Source organism: Lissotriton helveticus, chromosome 4_1 (assembly GCF_964261635.1).
Source record: "Lissotriton helveticus chromosome 4_1, aLisHel1.1, whole genome shotgun sequence".
Classification (NCBI taxonomy): domain Eukaryota; kingdom Metazoa; phylum Chordata; class Amphibia; order Caudata; family Salamandridae; genus Lissotriton; species Lissotriton helveticus.
This window is the reverse complement of record NC_136063.1, coordinates 486,952,713-486,978,735: the sequence shown is the minus strand read 5'-3', so window position 1 is coordinate 486,978,735 and position 26,023 is coordinate 486,952,713. Positions and strand designations below refer to the sequence as shown.

Sequence of the window (26,023 nt, the reverse complement as noted above, 5' to 3'; positions counted from 1 at the left end):
CCTATCTACAAACGGGTAAGTACAAAAATATCGAAGAAAACATATCGTTGTTTAAAATATAGTTTGTAAAAAATATCATTTTTTTTTAAATATGTTGAAAGTAATATTAACTTAATTAAATAATCAATATAATTAAATAAAACATTCCTAAAATTAATTTAAATATATTCAAATTAATAAATAATATATGTAATCTCTAAAAATAAATTTACATCAGTGTTGGATAGCGGGAAGGTAACATTTACTATTCCCACTCCAGTGAGTGCAACAGTAGGAAAATTATTGGATAGCGGGAGGGTAAAAATTACTATTCCCACTCCAGAGAGTGCAACAGTAGGGAAAGCGTTGGATAGCGTTGGGGTAAACATTACAATTCCCACTCCAGAGAGTGCAACAGTAGGGAAAGCGTTGGATAGCGGGAGGGTAATAATGACTATTCCCACTCCAGAGAGTGCAACAGTAGGGAAAGCGTTGGAAAGCTTAGGGGTAAAAATTACTAGTCCCACTCCAGTGAGTGCAACAGTAGAGAAAGTAATGATTTAATATTTAAATAAAAATAAATTAATTATCAATACCAATAAAAAACATTCTTAAAATTAATTACCAATTACAAAAAATGTAATAATTAATTAATTATAAAAACCAATAAATATTATTTATTAAAAATGAATAACCTATTAATAATTAATTACAACCAATTAACTTTCCAATACCAACAATGTAATAAATAATAAAAAAACAATTAATAATTAATTAGAAATAACTTAATTATCAATACACAAAAATAATTTCAATAATTACTTAATTACAATTAAATTACTTTCCACCCTTTTCCCCTATAAACCCACAACCCATCCCAAATAAGAAATGAACACAATTAACAGAATTATCAATTAATCAATTAATAAACACTAATTACCAATTAATTACAATGAATTACCAATTAATAATTAATTACCAATAAATTAATTATCAATACCAATAAATAAAAATAAATATTTACTTAGTTACAATTAAATTATTTTCCACCCTATTCCCCTATAAACCCACAACCCGCTACAGAACTAAAACGCTAAATTAAATTAAAAATAATTAATATTTCCTAAAAACTAATATTTAATTTACTATAATTAAACTACTTCCTACCCATTCCCTATAAACCCACAACCAGCTACAGAAGTAAAATACGCAAACATTATTTTACATAAATTTCTTAACTTAAAAAAATAATTAAACATACATTACAAAAATAATATACTTTTTTAAAACATATACTAACATACAAAACACTTTAAAAAATCGACATTATTAAAAATTCGATATATTTTGATGCCTATATTATGTACTTTGATATTTTGACAGTCGATATTACTTACCTGCATTTCAATATTATAAACCACTATATTATGTCCATTCTATATTTTGAATTCGATATTCTGTCCATACTATATTTATTTTCCAATATTGTGTCTAGTTACCAACTTCAGCATGTTAGCAGTATTCTCACTTCCGTCCCCATTGGTAAGCATGATTAATGATGATTATACATTAAGCCACAGCAGGAAATAATAAAGAAAACAATATTCTTTATACGGAACAACCTAAAGGCTAAGAATTGATAAGACATAAATATAAAACGCTATAAATCCGTATGAAATATGATGTTTTGATGTATCAATCTATGCAAAGGAGAGAACATAAGGCAAGTGTAATTTTGAGCACTATGATCTATATTCACAGGATTATTTGTGTTAAACGCTAAATGTTTGATTAAAATCTTCGTTTTTATATAGAATTACAAGGAGGGGAGTGTGTGAGAGATATGTATGTGTACAAATGTAATGAATTGGGTTTTGTTGGTTAGTCGTGTTTTTAACATTGTTTACACTATTGTAGATACCTGTCATTTCATGGGATAACATGTTGTATGACAAAGAAAGGAGATGAAAAAGTTATTGACAATATGAATTGACTAAATAAAATAGTTGCCTTTTTAACAAACACTGTTCTGAGCCTATTTCATATACATGAGAGTCTCTAGGATGTACACCGACTAATTGGGAAGATTAAACGGGGGTCTTTTTGTGTATATCATAATGTTAACCAATACATTACAAGAAATGTACATCTTTACAAACTTTTCATTTCGCATAATGAAAAGACTTTCCTTTAACAAGTGCATGCTTACCTTTAACATTCTGTTTACTCTAAACACAGGTTTCACTCCAAAGACTACATATAACAGATCAAAAGGTAACACTGATGCTACATCGAGCTGTAAAGCAAACAAAGTGGAGTTAGTGCTTGTAAACCAATTACAACCTGTATTTGATCTTTGTTTCTGCAAACAACATCAGATATTGCTTTCCCTTGATAGAAACATTTTATACCTGTAAACAAATATACACTATACTTATTAACACGTCTAGTCTTGTACACTGCTCCATTGCTTTACCACTAGATTTACACTGTGTGCAGACATTTGCAAACATTTACTATTACATTTACACTAATCATGATGTGTCAAAATTACAGTGAATGTGACTGTTTTTCTGGGCCTAACATAGAATTTGTTGCGCGGATTTGCATGGTGTTAACATACATTTCATGAAGCAATGTGTCCCAAGATAAGGAGCAAAACAGCATTTCAAAATTCAGTTAAATAAAAAAAAGGACTGAATTGAAGAAATCTAATTCGGACCCCTTTAAGCTTTCCAACTAAAGGCCCATATCTCTACTTCTATGTCTTAGTAAAATCATAGAGACTTTAATGAATAAACAGCTTCTGATTTACTTGGAGGCCCATTCTCTTCTGGATCCCTCTCAGTCAGGTTTTCGAGCCTCCTACAGCCCAGGAACTCTTCTTTGATGTAGGTATACCAGGGTACTTTTCGACTTCTCTGCCGTATTTGACACAATCTCACACTCTATCCTGATCCAGCGACTCATAGAGATCGGTGTCGGCGGAACAAAATGTAGGATGGCTTAAAACTTGTGTTAGTAACAGGACTCAAACTGTGCTTATAGAATCCTTTAAATCCCGTTCCATGACCCTCGATAAGGCGGGCCGAAGGCCTCCTCATTGTCCCCCACACTCTTTAATATCTACGTGGCACCATTGGCTCAAGTGGTAAGATCCTGTGATGCTGAAGTAATCGCTTATGCAGATGAGACTCAATTGATCGTCTCAATGGGACCAACTCCCAATCTAACAAAAGTAGATTCATTAAATGTATGAAGAAAATTGCTTCTTGGATGACATTGAATTGCCTACAACTAAACGGCAATAAGACAGAGATTCTGCTTTGTGGTAAGACCCATGCACACTGGTCGTATGACTGATAGCTGATGGCCTCTGGAACAGGGCACGGCCCCCCACCATAAAAAGGTAGTGAAAAACATGCCAATCCTGATAGATGTTAAGCTCTTCCTGAGGGAGTGGGTAGGCTCCACCTACGACACCTGCTTTGGGATCATGCGCCTGCTCTGGAGGGCACTCCAATGGCTGCTGCCGCAAAGCAGGAAAACCCTTACTCAGGCATTTATTGTAAGAAACCTAGACTATGGGAACGTCCTCCTGGTTGAAGCAAATGAGGCACATCTGTCCAAGCTTCAGTTAGTGAAGAACACTCCTTCTGTGCCTACTTTAAAATCCCTACACTGGCTGCTGGCGTGCCTGGTTCACAAAATTCATGTTAGGCAAGGGCCTCTCTCCCTCCATGTTAGACCTGGCATCTTTGGCGTGATTTCCCCAGTCCTTTTGGCCTCTACCTCCTGTATTTTCGATGCTGTGCTGGATTTTGTTTTTGCTGGTTTAGATGCTTTGGACTGCTGTTCAGTGTCAGAGTGTAAGTGCTCCCTGGGTAAATTGATATTGTGATTGGATATACATGATTGGCATATTTGTATCACCATGAAGTCCCTAGTAAAGTGCACTGGGTGTGCCAGGGCTGGTGATGACAAATGCTACTAGTGGGCCTGCAGCACTAATTGTGCCACCCACATGAGCAGCCCTAAAAGGGTGTCTCAGACCTGCCACGGCAGTGCCTGTGTGCAGTCTGTGAACAGCCATGTCCTTCTGGTCAGTGTCCCCACTGACCAGGCCTAACCCTTCCCTTTCTGTGCACATTGGTCACCCCTATGGAAGGCCCAGGGTACCCCCTTGGGCAGGGTGCAGTGTATGTGAAAGGTAGAGCATGTACTTGTGCAGGTGACATGCTCTGGTAGTGAATTACAGCCATTTTCATTTTTCACTGCTGCAAGGCTATCTTGCTCCATAGGCTATCATGGGGGATGCTGGATACAGTGGCTACCAGCATATCTTCCCATAGGAACAAGATAGGACATAAGAGTCTAGTATCCCTGAAATCAGAATTTAATAACACATATTTTAGGAAAGGTTGTTTTTGAATCCTGTGTTTTAGAACAGCACTTTTAGAAAGTTGCTGTTCTCTTGTCTGACTTTCCTGTGTGCCTTTTGCCTGTTTGTGTATTGACTGTCTGGTTTGAGAGTGACAGGGGCTGGGGATTCCCCAGGAGGCTGGCTGAGTCAGGCCCAGACTGAATGTCTGCATTTGGAACTTGAGTGGTGGGAGGAGATAACACCTGGGCCTGAATGCTGGCTCCACCTCCTGCTGGGCGGCTGACGATCCTGCCCCTCACTCTGAAAAGATAGGAGAAGCCAGGAAAACAAAGTCCTCAAGGAACACCCAGAACTGGTTCAGACCGGGCTCAGGGCCCACTTGCACAAAGAGAACAAAGACTTTTAGGGGTATTAGTACAGGACCCCTGACAACAGAAAATTAGATCATCTGGAATCAAGAAAGAACCTCTGTCAAGGAGAAAGCTGAAACTGAAGAAGGAAGATTGTCCAGCTGTTGCTCTGCTGGATTGCCCTGCTGTTGCTTTGCTGCCAAGGAGAGAGGAAGGACTTTGCTTTATGCTGTGTCCCCTTGCTTGAAGGAATCTCCAAGGGCCTGAGAAGAGCTGGCTCCCTGTTTTGAAGTCCCAGGCACAAAAGGACTTCACCCCCAGCTTCCCCTGAGCTCTACTGAGAGAGTTCTGTCCTTCCTGAAGTGAGTGGCCCATGTGTGGTGCATCTGGAAGCTGTACCTGTGCTGGGAAGCTGGAAACTAAGCTTTAAAGACTTTGCTACCGAAAAGTTGTTGCATCGCTCGCTGCGGAGCGCATCTCCGACAGTGCGAGGAAAATCCCACCGCTACGAAGGCCGAGAACGTCGCAGAGCTTGTTGCCGCTGCCAGAGCGGTCAAACCCTTCGTTTGTGGGATGCGCCAGACCGGTGCGGGAAGACTACCATTGCTGCGAGTGTCCTCGCAGAGAGTGTCATCGCTGGGTGAGATCGCCGCACCGCTTGCTTGTGGACCGCATCACGTTACTGCGAACATCGTCGCAGAGCCTTCGCATCGAGGAGCTGCGAGAGAAAGATCGCCACTGGATCGCGCATCGTTGCCCCGGAGATCGTCGCAGCCCCTACGAGATCGACGCATCGTGCCTTTGCGAGAACAAACTTCCTACGGAACCTACGCACCAGAATCCATAGAAGTGACCTTCCTCCCCACACAGACCGGATTCATCGCAACACGCCCGCTGCTGCAGCGGGGTTGTCGCATCACCTCCCCAAGGTCTCAGGAGCAACGCATCGTTTGTTTTCTACCGCACCAGCTTCTGCTTTTGGAACTTCGTCGCAACTAAAGGTACTGTTGACTAAACGTGATGCAACTGTGAAATTTTCACGTATTTGTGGATTATTTTATCGCACCTTTAAGAACTCTTTTGAAACCATATTCTTGAACTGTGTATGTTGGATTTTTGTTGTTTTGGTCTTGTGTAGTTTAGATTAAATGCCTTTATTTTTCTAAACTGTTGTGGAGTCAATTTGTGGTGTTTTCACTGTGTTACTGTGCGTGTTGGTACAAATACTTTACACATTGCCTTTTGATTAGCCTTGACTACTCATGCCAAGCTACCTAGAGGGTGAGCAGGGGTTATCTCAGAGGGTTTCCTCCTTACCCTGACTAGAAGCAAGGGTCCCTATTTGGACAGTGGTACCTACCTCTGCCAACTAGAGACCCCCAGTTCTAACATTGTTAGTCAGCGGTGGGGATTTGAACTTGTATTTGTACTGGACCCACAGTGATTGGTGTACATCACTAGTGAGTGCAGATCAGTACGCCACCGCATACTACTGTTTTTGATTTTTGATTCTATTTTTGAGTAACTCTTCAAAGCATCATGTCTGTGAATGGAAAGGCACCCAGTATGGAGGCAGAATTAGAGTTTCGCATTGAGGATTTGTATTCTTACAAAGTTACACAGCTTCAGCAATTCTGCCACAAGTTTGAGTGCCCGATAAAGAGCGGCTACAGGAAGGATGAGCTGCAGAGAATCTTGAAGGCCCATTGGGAGGCACAAGAGGGAAATGATGCAAGTACAGGGAATGGTTTTCAAATCACTGATCTGCCTGTGAGCAGAGTAGTCTCAAGGCCTGGCAGAAACCATTCCGGTAGAGGTTTCACCAAGGAAGAGTTAGAGGAGAATCAAAGAGTGAGAGTACATGACTTAGAAGTCCTGAAGTTGAAAATGAAGCAGTTGAAAATGGAGAAAGAAAGGGCGGCGGAAGACAAGAAAAATGCCCGTGCCCTGGAGGAAAAGAAATTGCTTTTGGCTCATGAGTTGAGCATGAAAGAACTGGATCTTAAAGCCAGGGAGGTGGATGCCAGTTCAAATGGTAGCAGCGCACAGCCAGTGCATGGGGGTAAAGTATATATTCCCAAGGATCTGGTACAGAATTACAAAAGGAGTGAGGATATTCATGCCTGGTTTACTTCCTATGAGATTGCATTGAGAATGAATGGTGTGCCTGAACAGCATTGGGGGGTGGGTCTGTGGAAACATTTTGAGGCTTCTGGGAGGAGTGCTCTAGGCCCATAGAATAAGCATGTGCCATGACCTACCCCAATATGAAGGAAGCCCTATGTCTCAGGTATGGACTTACTCCAGAGCAGTACAGACTGCAGTTTAGAAATTCTAAGAAGAAAGAATCTGAGACTTGGATGGAGTGTGCGAATTTGTACTCACGTGCACTGGAAGGTTGGATGAAAGGCAGCAAAGTAACTGATTATAAGGGGTTGTTGCATTTAATTAGTTGGGAGCACTTGAGTAGCCTGTGTTCCAGAGCTGGGCCAACATCTTTTAGACAGCAAGCTGACAGACCCCATTGAGCTTGCTAAGGAGGCGGACCGCTGGACCAGTACCGGGGTCCACAGAGGAATTGTGGGTACCACAGCCAAAGGTGGGCAGGGTCCCCAGCAGAAGAGTGGGGGGACAAGGGTAACCAAAAGGAGTCCTCGCAAGGGCTGCAAAATAGTTCCCAGGAGAAGAAATCCCACTATAGTGATCCACTCCTGTTGAAATGCATTAAAGAAATCAGCCAGGCCGTGATTCCCTTATGAACAAAAATTATTAACGCCTCTCTCTCACAAGGGATACTCCCAGGATGCCTAAAAACCGGTCAAGTAGTCCCCATTATCAAAAAACCGACTGCGGACCCGGCAGACCCGAATAATTTTCGCCCGGTAACAAACATTCCGGTACTCCCCAAACTAATAGAGAAATGTGTGCAGAATCAACTTAGCCAACACATAGACAATTTCTCTTTATTGGATGAATGTCAGTCAGGCTTCAGAACAGGACATAGCATGGAAACGGCGATTTTACATATAGTCGATGACGCTCTTCAAGCCTTAGACCAAAATAGATCATGTCTACTCATCCTGCTGGACCTGTCAGCTGCATTTGATACGGTGAATCATGCAAAATTACTGAACAGGCTCCAGAACAGGATGGGAATATTAGGTACGGTGCTGAAAAGGTTTGAATCCTTCCTTCAGGATAGAAAACAAAGATTCCTAGTCAATCAATTTCTTTCATCTTCAAGTCCAAACACGATTGGACTACCCCAAGGATCCACATTATCTCCATCACTGTTCAACTTATATATCGAACCGCTCACAGAAATTCTTCGAAACTACAAAATTTCCTTTCACATGTACGCGGACGACAGACAATTGTATCTCAAGATCTCGTCGTTGGAAGACATCAGGTTAATAAATGAGGCCTTAGAAATGACACTGCAATGGTTAACAATCAATCATCTAAAATTAAACACTCAAAAAACAGAATTCCTTCTAATATCACCCTCAAAGAAGCACACAGAAGTTAAGGAATGGGCTCAAATGATCACGGCGCTTAACTGCACCCCTACCTTAGTAGACTCAGCTAAATCACTAGGAATAACACTTGATGAGAATCTGGATATGAAAGAGTATATCAAGGCAATGGCAAAAAGTGCCCGTTTTCACTTGAACTACATCAGGAAGGTGAAACCCTTCATTTCAAAAGCAGATCTTAAGCTGGCAGTCCAATCATTGGTCATTTCGAGGATAGAATATGGGTGTACTACGTTAGCAGGCTTATCACAAATCTCCACAACACCGCTAAAAGCCTGCCTCAACGCAGCGGCAAGACTTATCTCTGGGTCAAGGAAGTTCGACCATATCTCTCCCCACCTAAAAGCATTAAACTGGCTACCATACGAAGCCAGAATTCAGCTAAAAATAGCATGTATCACCCACAAAGTGCTTCATTACAACACTCCAAGATATCTTGCCCAGAAAATAGTAGTATCTGGTGGAAATAGACCTGCTAGGAGTGCTAAGGAGCTGGTACTGAGACCACCCATTTTCTGGAAGAAGAGAACGTATGATAGAGCGTTCTCGGGAGCAGCCCCTAGAATCTGGAACTCTCTTCCACCAAACATCAGAAAAATAACAAACACAGCAACATTTAAGAGTGAAACAAAAATATTTCTAATGAGCAAATTCCTCCCATAGCTCCAGATCGATCTTCTTTAACATAGAGACAGAATTAAGCCCAAGACACTTACTCACAAGAAGCGAAAATAATCACAACAACGGAGTAGGTCTTACTAGAGGGATACAATCCAAGGATGGTGAAGTTGGATATGACTGGACAAGATACTGGACAAGTGAACTCATATCCTAAAAACAATATATACCGCAGGTCACTGTCCATACTTTGTTGAACTAAAATAGTACTTTACTAATCATGGTATTAGAATGTAAAGAATATTGAACACTTCGGAAAGATCATTTATAACCTTTCTGCAATCAGGAAACCTCACCACAGAGATAGCTTGTATTCAAATAGATATTCTCAGCCTTTTTATATATTGTGTTTATTGTATTTTTATCTTGAGTTTGATCACATGTAATGTATGTCATATCTCTTTGTTTAAACTTTCCTGATAATTTGTGTCTTCATACTACCTCATGCTATGTAAAGCGCTCTGATACCCATGGGTCTTGTTCACACTATACAAAACTCTTTAAATGAAAAAACAAAACAAAAACCCAGACCTAGACAGCAATGGCCCCATAGGGGCAGGCGGGACAACAGAGATCCCAGGGACAACAGAGGTCCCCCTACCTGATTTCACTGCAATGAGGTGGGACATGATATCAACCGATGCCCCAAGAGACCCCCCAGCACCCACTGGTGCTCCAGCCCCAGGGTTAGCAAGTGTAGCTTTGGGAGGGGATTTGATTTCTAGTGGGGAGGAGGGGCTGGCAGCTATGTCCCTTGTCTCTTTAGGAGACCAAGAGATGGTCCAGGAAACCTTACTGCCCCTGAACACTAAGAAATATGGTCAGAAGGTGACCGTCAATGGGAGGGAGATAGAGGCTCTGAGAGACACAGGGGCCAGCGTGATATCCGTGAGGTGTCAGTAGGTGTATGAAGAGCAGTGTATCCCCAATGTACTCCGCCTCTTAGTAGCAGCTGACAGTTCAGTGCACCTCTGCAAAGTGGCACGTGTTCTCTTTGAGTGGGGGGGGAGTCTCTGGTCTTCAGGAAGTTGTTGCCAGTGATGCCTTGCCTGTAGACTGTCTGCTAGGTAATGACCTGGAGAGTTCTTCATGGAAGGATGTAGAACATCGAACTCATTTGGAGATGTTAGGGTTACCTGCGTGGATCTGTGTGACCACGCGTGCTATGGCAGCCAGTAGGGGTGATTCAGCAGAACTGGAGCCTGAAACAGTGGCCCAGAGACCTGCCAGGAGAGGAAGGGGCAGAGGGTGTGGGAAACCAGCCCCAGCCGTTCCCACGGTCCAGGAGGAAGCAGACCCTGAGGGGGATGCCCTGGAACCTACAGGGGAACAGGTGGCCAAACTGGGCGACCTACCTGAGCTGACCCATTGGCAGCAAGAAGGTGGGCCCTCCAGGGAGGAATTCTGCAAGGAACAGAAAGAGTGTCCTTCTCTCGTGGGTATGCGGCAACAGGCTGCAGACCAGGCAGCAGGTGGAGCAGCCAGAGATCACTTCATCTACTGGGAATACGACTTGTTATATAGCGAGCCTAAGTTTGCTGAGCCTGGTGCAGCCCGTGTGCTGGTGGTACCCGCGCGCTTCAGGAACTTCCTAATGGGTCTGGCTCATGACGTGCCTCTCGCAGGACATCTGGGGCAAGACAAGACCCTAAACCGGCTTGTCACCCACTTCCACTGGCCCCAGATGAGGAAGCACATTGGTTACTTTTGTAGGTCTTGCCAAACATGTCAGGCCAGTGGCAAGACTGGAGTGAAGTGCAAGGCACCCCTCCAACCCTTTCCTGTGGTGAGCACCCCCTTCGAGTGGGTTGGCATCGACATCGTGGGGCCCCTGGACCCCAAGACAGCCTTAGGCAAAAGGTTCATCCTGGTCTTGGTGGACCATGCCACCTGGTACCCGAAGCAGTCCCTCTCAGGACAATCACAGCACCCGTGGTAGGCCATACATTGATGGGGATCTTTCCTGTGTGGGGTTCCCCAGAGAGGTGGTCTCCGACCGGGGTACCAACTTCATCTCTAGGTACATGAAGTCTCTGTGGGAGGAGTGTGGGGTAACTTATAAGTTCACCACTCCTTACCACCCTCAAGGAAATGGGTTGGTTGAAAGCTCCAACCGCACCCTGAAGGGTATGATTATGGGCCTAGAAGAGCCCATGAGACGGAAGTGGGACGTCTTGTTACCATGCCTGTTGTGTGCCTACAGGGAGGTGCCTCAGAAGTCCTTAGGGTTCAGTCCCTTTGAACTCCTGTATGGCCACCCTGTTAGAGGACTTCTCGCACTGGTGAAGGAGGGGTAGGAGAAATCCCGTAGGAAAACCCCCCAGGATGTGTTCAGCTATGTGTTGGCCATCCGCAACCAGACACAACGCTTCAGGAAGCTTGCTCAGGAGAACCTGGAAGCTAGCCAGGAAGAAATGAAAAGATGGTACGACCAGAATACCACTCTGGCCGAATTTCAACCTGGGCAGAAAGTGTGAGTAATCGCGCCAGTGGAGCCTTGTGTGCTCCAGGACAAGTGGACTGGACCATATGAGGTGGGGGAAAGGAAGAGTGAAGTAACCTACCTGGTTAATTTGAGGACCCCCAGGCAAATCCTGAGAGTCTTGCATGTGAACCGCCTCAAACCACACTTTGAGAGGTCTGAAGTGACAATGCTCATGGCTACAGATGCTGGAGGGGAAGAGGATAGTGATCCTCTCTTTGACCTCCTGCAGCTAAGGAGCAAGACGGGTCAGTGGATGGTGTGGTCCTCTCGCCCACCCTGACCCCAGAATAGCAGAGGGACTGTCGCCAAGTGCTGGGTCAGTTTGCCCCCCTGTTCTCCCTGACCCCAGGTATCACCAATTGGTGTGTCCATGATGTGGACACTGGAGATAGTTTACGTGTAAAACAGAAATTTTACAGGGTAGCTGACAAGGTCAGGGCCAGCATCAAGGAAGAGGTTTCCAAGATGTTGGCGCTAGGGGTGATTGAGCCCTCCAGCAGCCCCTGGGCTAGCCCAGTGGTCTTAGTGCCAAAGGCTGCTGCGCCCGGTGCCACTCCAGAACTCAGGGTTTGCGTGGACTACCCTGGGCTCAATGCGGTCATGAAGACTGACGCACACCCCATCCCCAGAGCTGATGAGCTCGTGGATCGGTTGGGAGCTGCCCAGTACCTCAGTACGTTTGATTTAACGTCTGGGTACTGGCAGATTGCCTTAACTGATGGGGCCAAAGAGAGATCTGCATTCTCAGCACCAGAGGGGCACTTTCAGTTCCGAGTCATGCCCTTTGGGTTGAAGAATGCCCCTGCCACCTTCCTGAGACTGGTTAACCAGGTACTGACCGGACTGGAGGAATTCAGCACAGCATACCTGGATAATATTGCTGTGTTCAGCTCCACGTGGGAAGAACACTTGCAACACCTCTGTGAAGTGTTGAAGGCTCTGCAAAGGGCAGGCCACACTATCAAGGCCAGCAAGTGCCAGATAGGGCAGGGATCTGTGGTGTATTTGGGACACCAGGTGGGGAGCGGCCAGGTGGCGCCCCTACAGGCAAAGATTGATACCATTCTGGCTTGAGAGCCCCCCAAGACCCAGACAGAGGTGAGAGCCTTTTTAGGTCTCACCGGGTATTACAGACGGTTAGTCAAGGGATATGGCACCATCGTGGCCCCCTTGACAGAACTGACTTCTAAGAAGCAGCCCAAAAGAGTGAACTGGACCGAAGCCTGCCGGACTGCTTTTGATACCCTGAAGACTGCCATGTGCAAAGCACCGGTGCTCAAGGCACCTGATTTCTCCAGTGAGTTCATAGTGCAGACAGACATCTGTCCTACAATACTGATTGGTGCTCCTTCAGGTACAATGGTGTCTTAATGATTTTTGATAAACATTCAATCTTTGTGAAGGTGAACATCCCTCGGTTGCTTTATGACTCAACTTTCCACCTTCTCCACTTGAACAACTGATATAAAATGGACATAGCGTATGCTAATTTAAATGGTTATGGATATGTAACTCGGCCGGTAAAAACAACTTTTCCTTTTGGATATATGAGTGGTGGACATTTTGTTCTTCATGGTAAAAAAAAGGGATGACCTCCTAGGACAGCCTCTCAGTATTAAGCACAGTTTGGGGATGCAGCATCTCATGAGGGATCCCAGCAATTGTTAACCGAGGGCAGCACCAATCTTCTCCTTCATTCTTCTCTGCAGTATGGACTCTATTAAGCTTTGGGGATTCCAGCCATGTCTTGGGTACAACAGGTAACATTTGTGGCAATTGGACATGTGTGGAAGGAGAATAGTGCTGTTAAGTGAATTAATTTTTTTTGCCATTTTTAGAACAGTGAGTTCTTTGAGGGTACAAATAATGTTGTTAAGTATTGCTCTGCCTTTGTGATTTTATTGGAGAGCTAGTTGCACAATTCTAAAGCAATCAAAAATGTGAGGGAAATCAATGTTTTGCTATACACGCTTTTAATCAAGAACTAGCCAACAAAGTCGGAACACCACAACTTTCTGTAAATATTAGTGAAGGTGGAGATGTGTATAATTTTCAGTTCATGGTCAATGGGGATAACGTCTCTTTATGTTTCAGGGTGTTTTGACAATGGAAATATAGCAAATGTGACAAATCAGGAGCATCATTGTTGACATGTCCTAGTTCATGTAGGGGCAATTTTACTGGCCTGTGTGACAGGACAATTGATGATTTCTATAATGGGCCAAAAGAAGACAATGTAATGCCTCATATAGATTATCTGCGGTTTACGTGGGGCAATATTTGTTTCATTTCGAAGGCAGATATATGTATTCCTGTCACATGGCACATGTGTGTCTAAATCCGTACTCCTATTGCACATGTTCATAATTATCAATTGAAGTACTGTATATTGCTGGGATAACTGCATGGTTTAGGATGGATAAGCTTCATGTTGGTCACTTTCGTTTCCTACCAAACAGAGTGCCATTTCCTGCATAGCACTGTACAATATCATACCTCAGGCACCAGGGAGCCCATCATAACTGTATTTTTGCAATAGTTTCTCTAAGAAATACTGTTTAAAAAAATAGTATGGTGATCTTACCACTTTTTGAGTGAATAAATATCCATCTCCAAGACCCAGCACGGCAGCCTATTTTTTTAGGTCTTCCTGGTCTATGCCATTCGGGACTTCTGATTGGTCGAATTGCATGTTACATTGTGTGCAAATTCATCAAACCAAAGAAAACCATGTTCCAACTGCCGCCAGGCCGGAGGCAGGCACAGAGACTGAAAGCAATGCAGCAGGTAGTGTCAAGTTAGTCATGTGACTGAACCCAACTTGGCTGGTGCAATGGGAATAGATTGAGCCAGTAACTGCTTAATGCAATGCTGAAACTACATTCCATGGCTCCTTGATGGACCTAAAGGAACATGTTGCTTTGTTTTCACCTTTTCAAACTCCTGCTGCAAACAGTATTGGTTATTAGATAAAAAAGTAACTAAGGAAGCAGCCTGACATTTTGAAAAACCAAAGCTCGCAGCACCACTGGGACTACAGACAGTGATGGACAAACATTTGTACCCACAGATGTATAACTTGCATTATTTCATCTACTTCTTAGGAACAGTTGCAGTTTAAGTATGCATAAACTACTCACATGGGTCCCAATTAACGGACCTTCTGTGCAACTATATTTCATGTAGGAGCCCAAAAATACCAACTGCAACAGCTAAAAATTGATCATCTTTCACAGAATCAGAGCTGCAGCTTGTTATGATCACAGATGAATCTTAGCAGTGGCGGCTCCTTTTATAATGTGGAGGGGCATCGCCCCACTGCCATAATGCAGCGAAAGAAAGAAAAAAATGAAATGATAAATACGAAATATTATCTTTTTATTTTATCCTCCTGCTGTGTCAGCTGGCGTGGGGGGGACATGGCGAGGCTGAAGAGCAGGAGAGGAGGGTAGAACCCTACAAATTGCTCAATGACAGTTTGGTTGGCCCTCTAAGGCTGCCCAAAACAGCTATGCGCCCTTCCCCTGTTCTCCATGCAGGCTGTACAGCCTGCATGGAGAACATGCTCACCCCTTCAGCCCCTGGCTGAGCAATCACAACGTTGCACTGCAGCATTGTGATTTGCTGCGGGGAGCGTGGGAGCCCTCACGCTTCCTGCTTCCTGTTTCCCCAAAGAAAGAAGAGGATGCAGGTGAGGCTGCGGCAGCTGGCGAGCCGGTCAGGCAGAAGGTAAATGTTTTTTGTACCAATGCATCCCCGCCCGCCCCTTCCCCTCCACCTGCTCGACTGCGGGTGGGAGGTAGGAGCCAAGACTGAACTTGCAACTCTGAAGAGCCGCCCTTGGGTCGGATATATTTTCTGCAGTCGGAAGTAAAATAACGGAGTGCTGGGAATTCCTACGGGTGAGCCATTCCTGTTCCTGGGACATCTACAGCATTGGTATTTTGTTGGCATCCATGAAATTATTTTAATGACATTCCAATATTAACGGCATACTTAAAGTTACTACAGGAAAAGCTGTACTGTTGCTGTGGGAGGGTGCCTCAAACTCTTCCATATTTCCTGGAAGGTATGGCGGAAAGAAAAAACAAGCATTGGAAATGCAATAGGGCTCGCATTAGGAAAGTTTGAGCTATTGGTCTTATAAATTAATTTTTTTTATTTATGTGTTTTTTTTTAAAATAGCTACATTAATAGCTTTGTCATTTACAATGCCAATAGTTATAACTTTCGCAAATGTGACACCTATAGCATTTTTAATGCAACATGTTTTGTATTTACGTGACTTAGATGTATTGATATTACAAATAACAATGGCTTTTAATTTTTTTAAATAATTAATACTTAAATAATTTATTTAATTTGTAATGGCAATAGCTTAAACTTTTGTAAATAACTTTTGTGAAGATTATGTTCAGTGTTTTTTATTGTGACAAAAATCCAAGAACAGAAGTGAAATATTAACATCTTTTTGTGATTTGTAATAAAGCGTGAAAGCTTGAAAACTGCTTGAAACATTGAAAGAACATATTTGAATCAGTGATGCTGTGGTTGCGCTGAGTGATGCTGTGGTTGCGCTGAGTGATGCTGTGGTTGCGCTGAGTGATGCTGTGGTTGCGCTGAGTGATGCTGTGGTTGCCCTGAGTGATGCTGTGGTTGCGCTGAGTGATGCTGTGGTTGCGCTGAGTGATGCTGTGGTTGCGCTGAGTGATGTGTGCATCGGTGGAGCTTAGTGGGTGCATTGGTGGAGCTGTTTGGTGGGTGCATTGGTGGAGCTTAGTTGGAGCATCGGTGGAGCTGTGTGGTGGGTGCATCGGTGGAGCTGTGTGGTGGGTGCCTTGGCGGAGCTGTGTGGTGGGTGCATCGGCGGAGCTGTGTGGTGGGTGCATCTGTGGAGCTGTGTGGTGGGTGCCTCGGTGGAGCTGTGTGGTGGGTGCCTCTATGGAGCTGGGTGGTGGGTGCCTCGGTGGAGCTGTGTAGGTGGAGCTGTGTGGTGGGTGCATCGGTGGAGCTGGGTGGTGGGTGCATCAGTGGAGCTGTGTGGTGGGTGCATCGGTGGAGCTGTGTGGTGGGTGCATTGGTGGAGCTGTGTGGTGGGTGCATCGGTGGAGCTTAGTTGGTGCATCTGTGGAGCTGTGTGGTGGGTGCATCGGTGGAGCTGTGTGGTGGGTGCCTCGGCGGAGCTGTGTGGTGGGTGCCTCGGCGGAGCTGTGTGGTGGGTGCCTCGGCGGAGCTGTGTGGTGGGTGCCTCGGCGGAGCTGTGTGGTGGGTGCATCGGTGGAGCTGTGTGGTGGGTGCATCGGCGGAGCTGTGTGGTGGGTGCTTCTGTGGAGCTGTGTGGTGGGTGCATCTGTGGAGCTGTGTGGTGGGTGCATCTGTGGAGCTGTGTGGTGGGTGCATCTGTGGAGCTGTGTGGTGGGTGCCTCGGTGGAGCTGTGTGGTGGGTGCATCGGTGGAGCTGTGTGGTGGGTGCATCGGTGGAGCTGTGTGGTGGGTGCATCGGTGGAGCTGTGTGGTGGGTGCATCGGTGGAGCTGTGTGGTGGGTGCATCGGTGGAGATGTGTGGTGGGTGCCTCGGTGGAGCTGTGTGGTGGGTGCATCGGTGGAGCTGGGTGGTGGGTGCATCAGTGGAGCTGTGTGGTGGGTGCATCGGTGGAGCTTAGTGGGTGCATTGGTGGAGCTGTGTGGTGGGTGCATCGGTGGAGCTTAGTTGGTGCATCGGTGGAGCTGTGTGGTGGGTGCATCGGTGGAGCTGTGTGGTGGGTGCCTCGGCGGAGCTGTGTGGTGGGTGCCTCAGCGGAGCTGTGTGGTGGGTGCATCGGTGGAGCTGTGTAGTGGGTGCATCGGTGGAGCTGTGTGGTGGGTGCTTCTGTGGAGCTGTGTGGTGGGTGCATCTGTGGAGCTGTGTGGTGGGTGCATCTGTGGAGCTGTGTGGTGGGTGCATCTGTGGAGCTGTGTGGTGGGTGCATCTGTGGAGCTGTGTGGTGGGTGCCTCGGCGGAGCTGTGTGGTGGGTGCTTCTGTGGAGCTGTGTGGTGGGTGCTTCTGTGGAGCTGTGTGGTGGGTGCATCTGTGGAGCTGCGTGCTGGGTGCATCTGTGGAGCTGCGTGGTGGGTGCATCTGTGGAGCTGCGTGGTGGGTGCATCTGTGGAGCTGTGTGGTGGGTGCATCTGTGGAGCTGCGTGGTGGGTGCATCTGTGGAGCTGTGTGGTGGGTGCATCTGTGGAGCTGTGTGGTGGGTGCATCTGTGGAGCTGTGTGGTGGGTGCATCTGTGGAGCTGTGTGGTGGGTGCCTCGGTGGAGCTGTGTGGTGGGTGCCTCGGTGGAGCTGTGTGGTGGGTGCATCGGTGGAGCTGTGTGGTGGGTGCATCGGTGGAGCTGTGTGGTGGGTGCATCGGTGGAGCTGTGTGGTGGGTGCATCGGTGGAGCTGTGTGGTGGGTGCCTCGGTAGAGCTGTGTGGTGGGTGCCTCGGTGGAGCTGTGTGGTGGGTGCATCGGTGGAGCTGTGTAGGTGGAGCTGTGTGGTGGGTGCATCGGTGGAGCTGTGTGGTGGGTGCATCAGTGGAGCTGTGTGGTGGGTGCATCGGTGGAGCTTAGTGGGTGCATTGGTGGAGCTGTGTGGTGGGTGCATTGGTGGAGCTGTGTGGTGGGTGCATCGGTGGAGCTTAGTTGGTGCATCGGTGGAGCTGTGTGGTGGGTGCATCGGTGGAGCTGTGTGGTGGGTGCCTCGGCGGAGCTGTGTGGTGGGTGCCTCGGCGGAGCTGTTTGGTGGGTGCCTCGGCGGAGCTGTGTGGTGGGTGCATCGGTGGAGATGTGTAGTGGGTGCATCGGTGGAGCTGTGTGGTGGGTGCATCTGTGGAGCTGTGTGGTGGGTGCATCTGTGGAGCTGTGTGGTGGGTGCATCTGTGGAGCTGTGTGGTGGGTGCCTCGGCGGAGCTGTGTGGTGGGTGCTTCTGTGGAGCTGTGTGGTGGGTGCTTCTGTGGAGCTGTGTGGTGGGTGCATCTGTGGAGCTGCGTGCTGGGTGCATCTGTGGAGCTGCGTGGTGGGTGCATCTGTGGAGCTGTGTGGTGGGTGCATCTGTGGAGCTGTGTGGTGGGTGCATCTGTGGAGCTGCGTGGTGGGTGCATCTGTGGAGCTGTGTGGTGGGTGCATCTGTGGAGCTGTGTGGTGGGTGCATCTGTGGAGCTGTGTGGTGGGTGCATCTGTGGAGCTGTGTGGTGGGTGCCTCGGTGGAGCTGTGTGGTGGGTGCCTCGGTGGAGCTGTGTGGTGGGTGCATCGGTGGAGCTGTGTGGTGGGTGCATCGGTGGAGCTGTGTGGTGGGTGCATCGGTGGAGCTGTGTGGTGGGTGCATCGGTGGAGCTGTGTGGTGGGTGCCTCGGTAGAGCTGTGTGGTGGGTGCCTCGGTGGAGCTGTGTGGTGGGTGCATCGGTGGAGCTGTTTAGGTGGAGCTGTGTGGTGGGTGCATCGGTGGAGCTGTGTGGTGGGTGCATCAGTGGAGCTGTGTGGTGGGTGCCTCGGTAGAGCTGTGTGGTGGGTGCCTCGGTGGAGCTGTGTGGTGGGTGCATCGGTGGAGCTGTGTAGGTGGAGCTGTGTGGTGGGTGCATCGGTGGAGCTGTGTGGTGGGTGCATCAGTGGAGCTGTGTGGTGGGTGCATCGGTGGAGCTTAGTGGGTGCATTGGTGGAGCTGTGTGGTGGGTGCATTGGTGGAGCTGTGTGGTGGGTGCATCGGTGGAGCTTAGTTGGTGCATCGGTGGAGCTGTGTGGTGGGTGCATCGGTGGAGCTGTGTGGTGGGTGCCTCGGCGGAGCTGTGTGGTGGGTGCCTCGGCGGAGCTGTGTGGTGGGTGCATCGGTGGAGCTGTGTGGTGGGTGCTTCTGTGGAGCTGTGTGGTGGGTGCATCTGTGGAGCTGTGTGGTGGGTGCATCTGTGGAGCTGTGTGGTGGGTGCATCTGTGGAGCTGTGTGGTGGGTGCATCTGTGGAGCTGTGTGGTGGGTGCCTCGGCGGAGCTGTGTGGTGGGTGCCTCGGCGGAGCTGTGTGGTGGGTGCATCGGTGGAGCTGTGTGGTGGGTGCTTCTGTGGAGCTGTGTGGTGGGTGCATCTGTGGAGCTGTGTGGTGGGTGCATCTGTGGAGCTGTGTGGTGGGTGCCTCGGCGGAGCTGTGTGGTGGGTACATCGGTGGAGCTGTGTGGTGGGTGCTTCTGTGGAGCTGTGTGGTGGGTGCATCTGTGGAGCTGTGTGGTGGGTGCATCTGTGGAGCTGTGTGGTGGGTGCATCTGTGGAGCTGTGTGGTGGGTGCATCTGTGGAGCTGTGTGGTGGGTGCCTCGGTGGAGCTGTGTGGTGGGTGCATCGGTGGAGCTGTGTGGTGGGTGCATCGGTGGAGCTGTGTGGTGGGTGCATCGGTGGAGCTGTGTGGTGGGTGCCTCGTTGGAGCTGTGTGGTGGGTGCATCGGTACCCAGAGGTGGGCTGCGCCACTGCCTTGGTATATTGGTGCGAAAGCAAAAATGTTACTGACGACACATGCCAATTGATGAGGAGGTCCGAGTCAAAGCCTTTCTATGTGTGCATGCATTTTTTATAAGACTAGAATGATTGTCTAGGCCAATCCTAACAAATGCTCTGGACCCCGAGAACATGGAAACAACACTATGCACTCTGTTCAACTCACCCAATTTACCTTTCAGCAATAGGGACATGATTTTGATACCCTAGATATTACTTTTGAACCGATATAGCACTTTGCCAGCGGTAGTATAATGCCCTGCTCTAGGTTTCAATATGAAAACCAGACGAGGTAAGCTGCCTGGCAGACCTCCAACAATGTTTTTTAATTATTCACCGACTAACTTAAAAACACCTCTGTGGACCCAGATATTTGAAAATAACTATGATCAAAGGCAGCAGCACCGAGAGGAACTTTACTGTAAAAATGCAACCCGTTACCATCAAACATGGCCCTGCACGGCTATGCTGCTCATGCTTTCCTGAGCGGCCACGGGATGGCTATTCTGTATGCGCTCTACCTCAGCATAGTCTGCAGCTCCAAGCCCCGCCCACTTCTAGGAAAGACAGCCCATCCCGCCTGCCGTAACCATGATAAGAATGTTAATTAATACCCCGCTCATGGACACAGCAGAAGGGGAGGGGGGCCGAAGGGGGCGCATTCCTGAATCTAGCCAACTAACAGACATAAGGAAAATAAATGACTTTCACATGCGAACGCTAGTCATCAAATATTGTATCGCTTTCTAACTATGAATTTGGCAAACTAAGTAGTTGAGTTTTAAAAACGAATAAGTTATCTTAACATTTAAAAGTGCGGGAACATTTCTACACCATGCATAGGACATGTTTGAGTGAATAATGCGCTATTTCCACTGCCAGCTTCGCCGGTCTGCAAACAATACCAGGAAAAGAAAATTCGAGAGAGCAGTCCGAAACTGGTAAAACTGAAAACACACTCCTCCCTGCCCGTGCTCCCATTAAATGTATTACAAACAATAGCCGATTCATGTAAAGACTCAAATCTAGATAGAAAATGCTCAATGTTTTCCAATTGAGGGGCACAGCAAGCATCCATGGTAAAATTGCAAGCCGAAAATAAACCGTAAAAGCAACATCTGCTTATTAGTGATCCAAATGTCAACGCTTCAGAGTGAGTTTCTTTAACCACTGTTGTGACCTCACTGCAAGCACTCGTAAGCATACCATGTCAGAAGTCCCAATGCAGACAGGCTGACTTCGCAATATCATCCTTTCAACGTCGAAAACGGAATTGTTTATAGCAGTACTGGTCGCCTTCAGTACATCGAATGTGACGTGCAGCGTCCCAGGTGATCAGTTCACACTTTGTATTCGTGTTAAATCCCTTCAGATGTAGCTACACCCGAGCTGTATATCGTGCACTAATAAGATACGGGTTTGAGATGGTGGAAGAGCTGCTTATCTCTTATGGAGATAGATTATCTGGGGGGAGGAAGGGCTCCTAATGGGAAGTGTAGACGGGGAGAAATTGAGAAAAAAGCTGAGCAGGGAGGGTGTTATTGCGGCTATCTGTTTGCCCGAGGGGAGGAGAAATGCCGGCCTGAGGCAGAGCACACGCTGAGAAGCTTGTGGGAGGGGGGCTGGTCTGCCTTTGATCTGGTAATGCGAGGCAGGCAGGTAGGCGGCTGGTGGCATTGTGCACGCGCTTTTTAGGGCTTGCGCTTGCGCAATGACCTAAAAAGCACATGCACTTGAAGGAATCGCCAGTGGAATCGCCAATGGGCTACTTACCCCTGCAATCACTACACTACCTAGATGACCACTTCCAGTGGGAAGTGGGCATCACTCGGTCACAGAGTTCCTAATTTCTCCACACACAAGATGGTGCAATCCTTAATTTTGTGTTCACTTCAGGTAGCACACTCTAGGGGCGTGACTAGCCTGAGGGTTTAACACGCCTCCTGCCTATCCTGCTGCCAATGGACCTCAGGGCAGGGGGTGGCATCCTACGGGGTCTGGGAGAAGCGAGGCTTGGATATCAAAGGCAGCAGTGGGCTTTGAAGCTTCTGGCCTTTACATGGTGATTCACTATCTTTCCTTCTGAGGGAGGTATAAACATCTGCTACCAGGGAAAGCTTTGTTTCTGACATCTAAGAGCAAGGCTCTCACCACCTAAGGGGTCAAAAACTCTCCTGTGGTGGCAGGCTGGCCAGGACCAGTTAGCCAGCACACTAGATGACTGGTAGGGTTCAGAGGGTACCTTGAAGGTACTCTCTAGGTGCAAGTACTAATAAATCCATCACTGGAATCAGTGAGAGTTTATTAATACAAGTATTTGATACATAAACACCATTATGTACCTGGGTAACTCTTTTTGACCAGTGCCCAGTACATACCTTAAGATGGCGCCCCTGGTCACTTCCAATATCTATTAATAGAACTAGACATCACAGGGGCATATCTGCTCATGAAGACATGTCCTCACATAAAATATGGGCCTCAAAGGCCCGATATTAGAGTGACGTACGTCTATTAAATGTAGTGACTTTGGCACGGCACACAGGAGTGTGCCTGGTCAGGTTTTCACATCATGGTTTGCACCATGTCACACAGCCTGCTCTGGCAGTCTGCCAGAGTGTGGTGGTGGGTCCCTTAGAGTGGAACAATCCATGCTGCAGCCCTTAGGGACCCTCTTAAGTACCCAGGTCCTAGGTACCAGGGGTACCCTTCAATAGGGACTTACAGGGGTGCTAAAGTCTTGTGCAAATTGTAAAACAATCAGACATACCTTGTTTTAAAAGGCGACTTTGGCACGGAGGTCTGGTTGGTAGGCCTCAGTGTGCTGACAGAGTTCAAAACCAACATCTAGTAGCTAAAAAAGTGGTCAAAAAGTGGGGGATACTACTATAAAAACCCAGTGTCCTACAATGTTCCTGCCAATCTAAAATGGTTTGAGAAAACAGGATTTAAACAGTAAAAGGGTGCCTTCTCAGGAGAAAAAAAAAGGCATTAAAAGAAGGCCACTGGTGCATGTGGATGTGTTGCGAAGCAATGGTGGCCATCTTTGGATGTAGTTTTAGTTTGATATACCAACCTTTAATACAGTTAATGTCAAAGCAACATATAAAGGCCCACTGGTTTTAACAAACGATTCACACAATTAATTAAATTGGTCAGGCTTCTTGACTTGGTCATAACTTTGCACGCTAAACATCAGACCTATGGCATAAGGCATACATGTTCAATAAAAAGCAATCAGTCCTACAGTCTTTACCTTTGGCTTGTCAACTTTAACAGTCGTACTAATTACTGCATAAGGTTTGCCGCAATGCAACCCTCCAGGAAACAGCCATAAGTGTGAATATACACAAAATTACAGTAGGCAAAGTAATATTCACCCCTCCTAAGAAGTTTAAAGATCATCTAAGTGTAAATCTTCCAGCAGAAGGGTGAACGACAACCACCAAAAACCCTTGCCTACCAGAGTAATCTGAGAAGCCAAGTAACCCAATACATGTCTAAAGGCAGTAATAAAAAAAATAAAAAGGCCTTTTGGTTAGAACATATCATTTTCACAATAAGACAGGCCTACTGTGCATGTTAACTTTTCTTAAGAAGAACCATTCAGGCCTATAGCCTTTATCATTTACTTCACCATAATCACTTCAGGCATACTGTATTCCACTAGCAATTCCCAGATGGCAACTATCATTAACTAGGCATAAAAATAGAAATACATGGACTAAAATTTGCACCCCTGACTAAAACATAACAAGGACTCTCTAACTGCAAGTCTTCTAACCCTAGGATGTATCGCAGGGGGTAACTAACACAGCGACCCTTGCCTCCCATGAAGCTGAGATTGCCCGTAACAAAAATACCTGCCACAGTAAAGGAACAATCCACCCATAAAGGTCTATTTGAGTTACTAAATATGTAGAAAGCTGGCTTTTTTATGTGATGTCGTGTAGAGTCCAGGGGGCCCTCGTGAGTGGACAGGGGCTTGCTATGCAATCTCAAAGTGCTCTATTAGGGGGTAGAGTGGTCAAGCAACCTCAGGCTTAACACAGAGCATAGCATTTGCAAATATACAAAACGATCATATAACTGACATGACTCAAGGAGATCCATACAAATTTATAAAAATAGCAAGTATCTTTACAGATGTTTAGGCAGAAAAAAAAAATCGCTCAGGTAAGTAGATTTTCACTTCAAAAAGTGGATACAGTGCAATTTCTGAGTTCTGGAATGTTATCCTATCGAAGGTAGAACAAGTTCTGCAAACCGGTATTGTACAGTGACTGACAAGACCAAACTCAAGGAGTTAAAAGGTGAGTGGTGGGCAAGGTCCAGGGCAGCACCTGTAGTACACCACCAACTACACAAGGGCGGACAGGTGCATAACAGCATCAGGAGCCCAATAGGTTTCAATGCAGATCGGTCAATGGGAACTGAGTCTGCAGGCTCTGTCTGGAAGGCCAGTTGAGACGAAACAGGAGGATGCAAAGCTTGTGATGCTTGGGGACACCAGAGCTCCTCTTCTCTACCCCTGGGGGCGAGTGATGCAGAGGTGTCTTTAGGCATTGGAATTTCTTACCTGGAGCAGTCACGGTTGAGGATGGCTGCGTGCAGAGGCTGCAGGCTAAGTCCGGGAATCCAGGAGGGGTGAACCCACAATGGACTCTAGCTCTGGAGGACCTTGTAGACACTGGTGGCCCACTTCAACTCTGGCCAGAGGCAACGGGTGCAGTGGTGGCTTCAGGTGTCAGGTTTGGCAGATCCAGAGGCCTCAGACTTTTCTTTTGGAGTTTTTCGCAGTATGCAGGTAACAGTTTTTCTGTTCTTCTGGAGGTTTTAGTCTTTATCAAAAGGTAGGCAGTCCTCCCAGGTTTCTGGGGTCAACAGCTGCAGGACGAGTAGACTCTGGCGCAGTTGGACGAGAGAATCAGACAGGCCGGCAGGGTTGATACTAGGTCAGCTGTTTCTGCCCTGCTTTTGCACCTCTTAGGTGTCCTCATCTTAGGTGGACTGAAACTGTTTCTCTTGTGCCAGGGGCTCTCCTAAATACTGAATTTAGAGGCATTAGGGGAGTGCAGGGCAGTAGCCAATGGGCTACTGAACCTTGGGGTCATTATGCCCCTCAAATGACCACTTCCAATTGGTAGTGGACATAACCCTGTCCCAGAATTCCTGAGTATGCCATCACAAAGGTGGCTACTTCTGAAAAATAGTGTCCACTTCCCAGTAGCCCACCTTAGGAGTGGTATTAGCCTGGATGTGCCATGCATACCTTACTAGCAAATTTTCCAACCCACCCTAGTGCCAAGGGGGTTCTGGACAATGGGGATGGCTTCCTCTCCTGTGAGGGTAAGCCAGATTTCACATTTCAATGGCAGCAGCCCTTTCAGGCTTGCCACCCAAGGACGGCCAATCAGCAGGTCATCCAGTGGGAGGGGGAGTTACATCTTTTTCCCAGACAGGCTTTTGTTCTAAGTCTCATGGGTGCACAGGGCTCTCACCCTGGGAGGTCAGAACAGTGTCTCGGGTGGTAGGCTGAAGGAAACCAGTCAGCAAGGACACCAGAGGCTGGTAGGTTTTCAGGGGGTACCTCCAAGAATCACTTTGGGAGAATGTATTGGTAAATCCAACTCTGGTATCAGTGTGGGTTTATCAATACAACAGGTTTAATACCAAACACCCCTACTTTCAGTGAAGCAATCATGTAGCTGGGGAACTCTTTTTCACCAGTGTCCTACACACATCTTAAGATTTTTCCCCTGGTCACTTGTACTGGCCAGTAATCTACTGACCAGCACAGGGCATATCTGCTCATGCAGGTATGCCCTCACATGTACTCTTCAGCACCCTGCACTAGGGCTGTTAGACCTGCTATTGGGGTGTCTTACAAAAATTACCTGCAGTGGTAAGGGACGTGTCACACAGGACGTGTGACATGTTGTGTTTTCACTTTTGTCTGCACCAAGACATGCAGCCTGCAATGTCAGTCTTGCATGTGCTTACTGAGAAGTCCCTTAGGATGCCACAATTCGTGTTGCAGCCCATAGGGACCCTCTTTAGTACCTCGGGGCCTAGGTGCCATTTACTTGGGAATTACAGAAGGTGCTAA

General features: G+C 47.0%; 1 protein-coding gene across 1 annotated transcript in view; it reads right to left on the bottom strand.

Moving 5' to 3' along the window:
- Positions 1 to 26,023, bottom strand: part of CNGB3 (cyclic nucleotide gated channel subunit beta 3) — a 564,986-nt gene that overhangs the window by 331,312 nt on the left and 207,651 nt on the right. Inside the window, exon 6 of the mRNA XM_078686155.1 lies at positions 2,189 to 2,275. Within this exon, the coding sequence (XP_078542281.1) occupies positions 2,189 to 2,275 (87 nt within the window). The remainder of the gene's footprint in view (positions 1 to 2,188; positions 2,276 to 26,023) is intronic.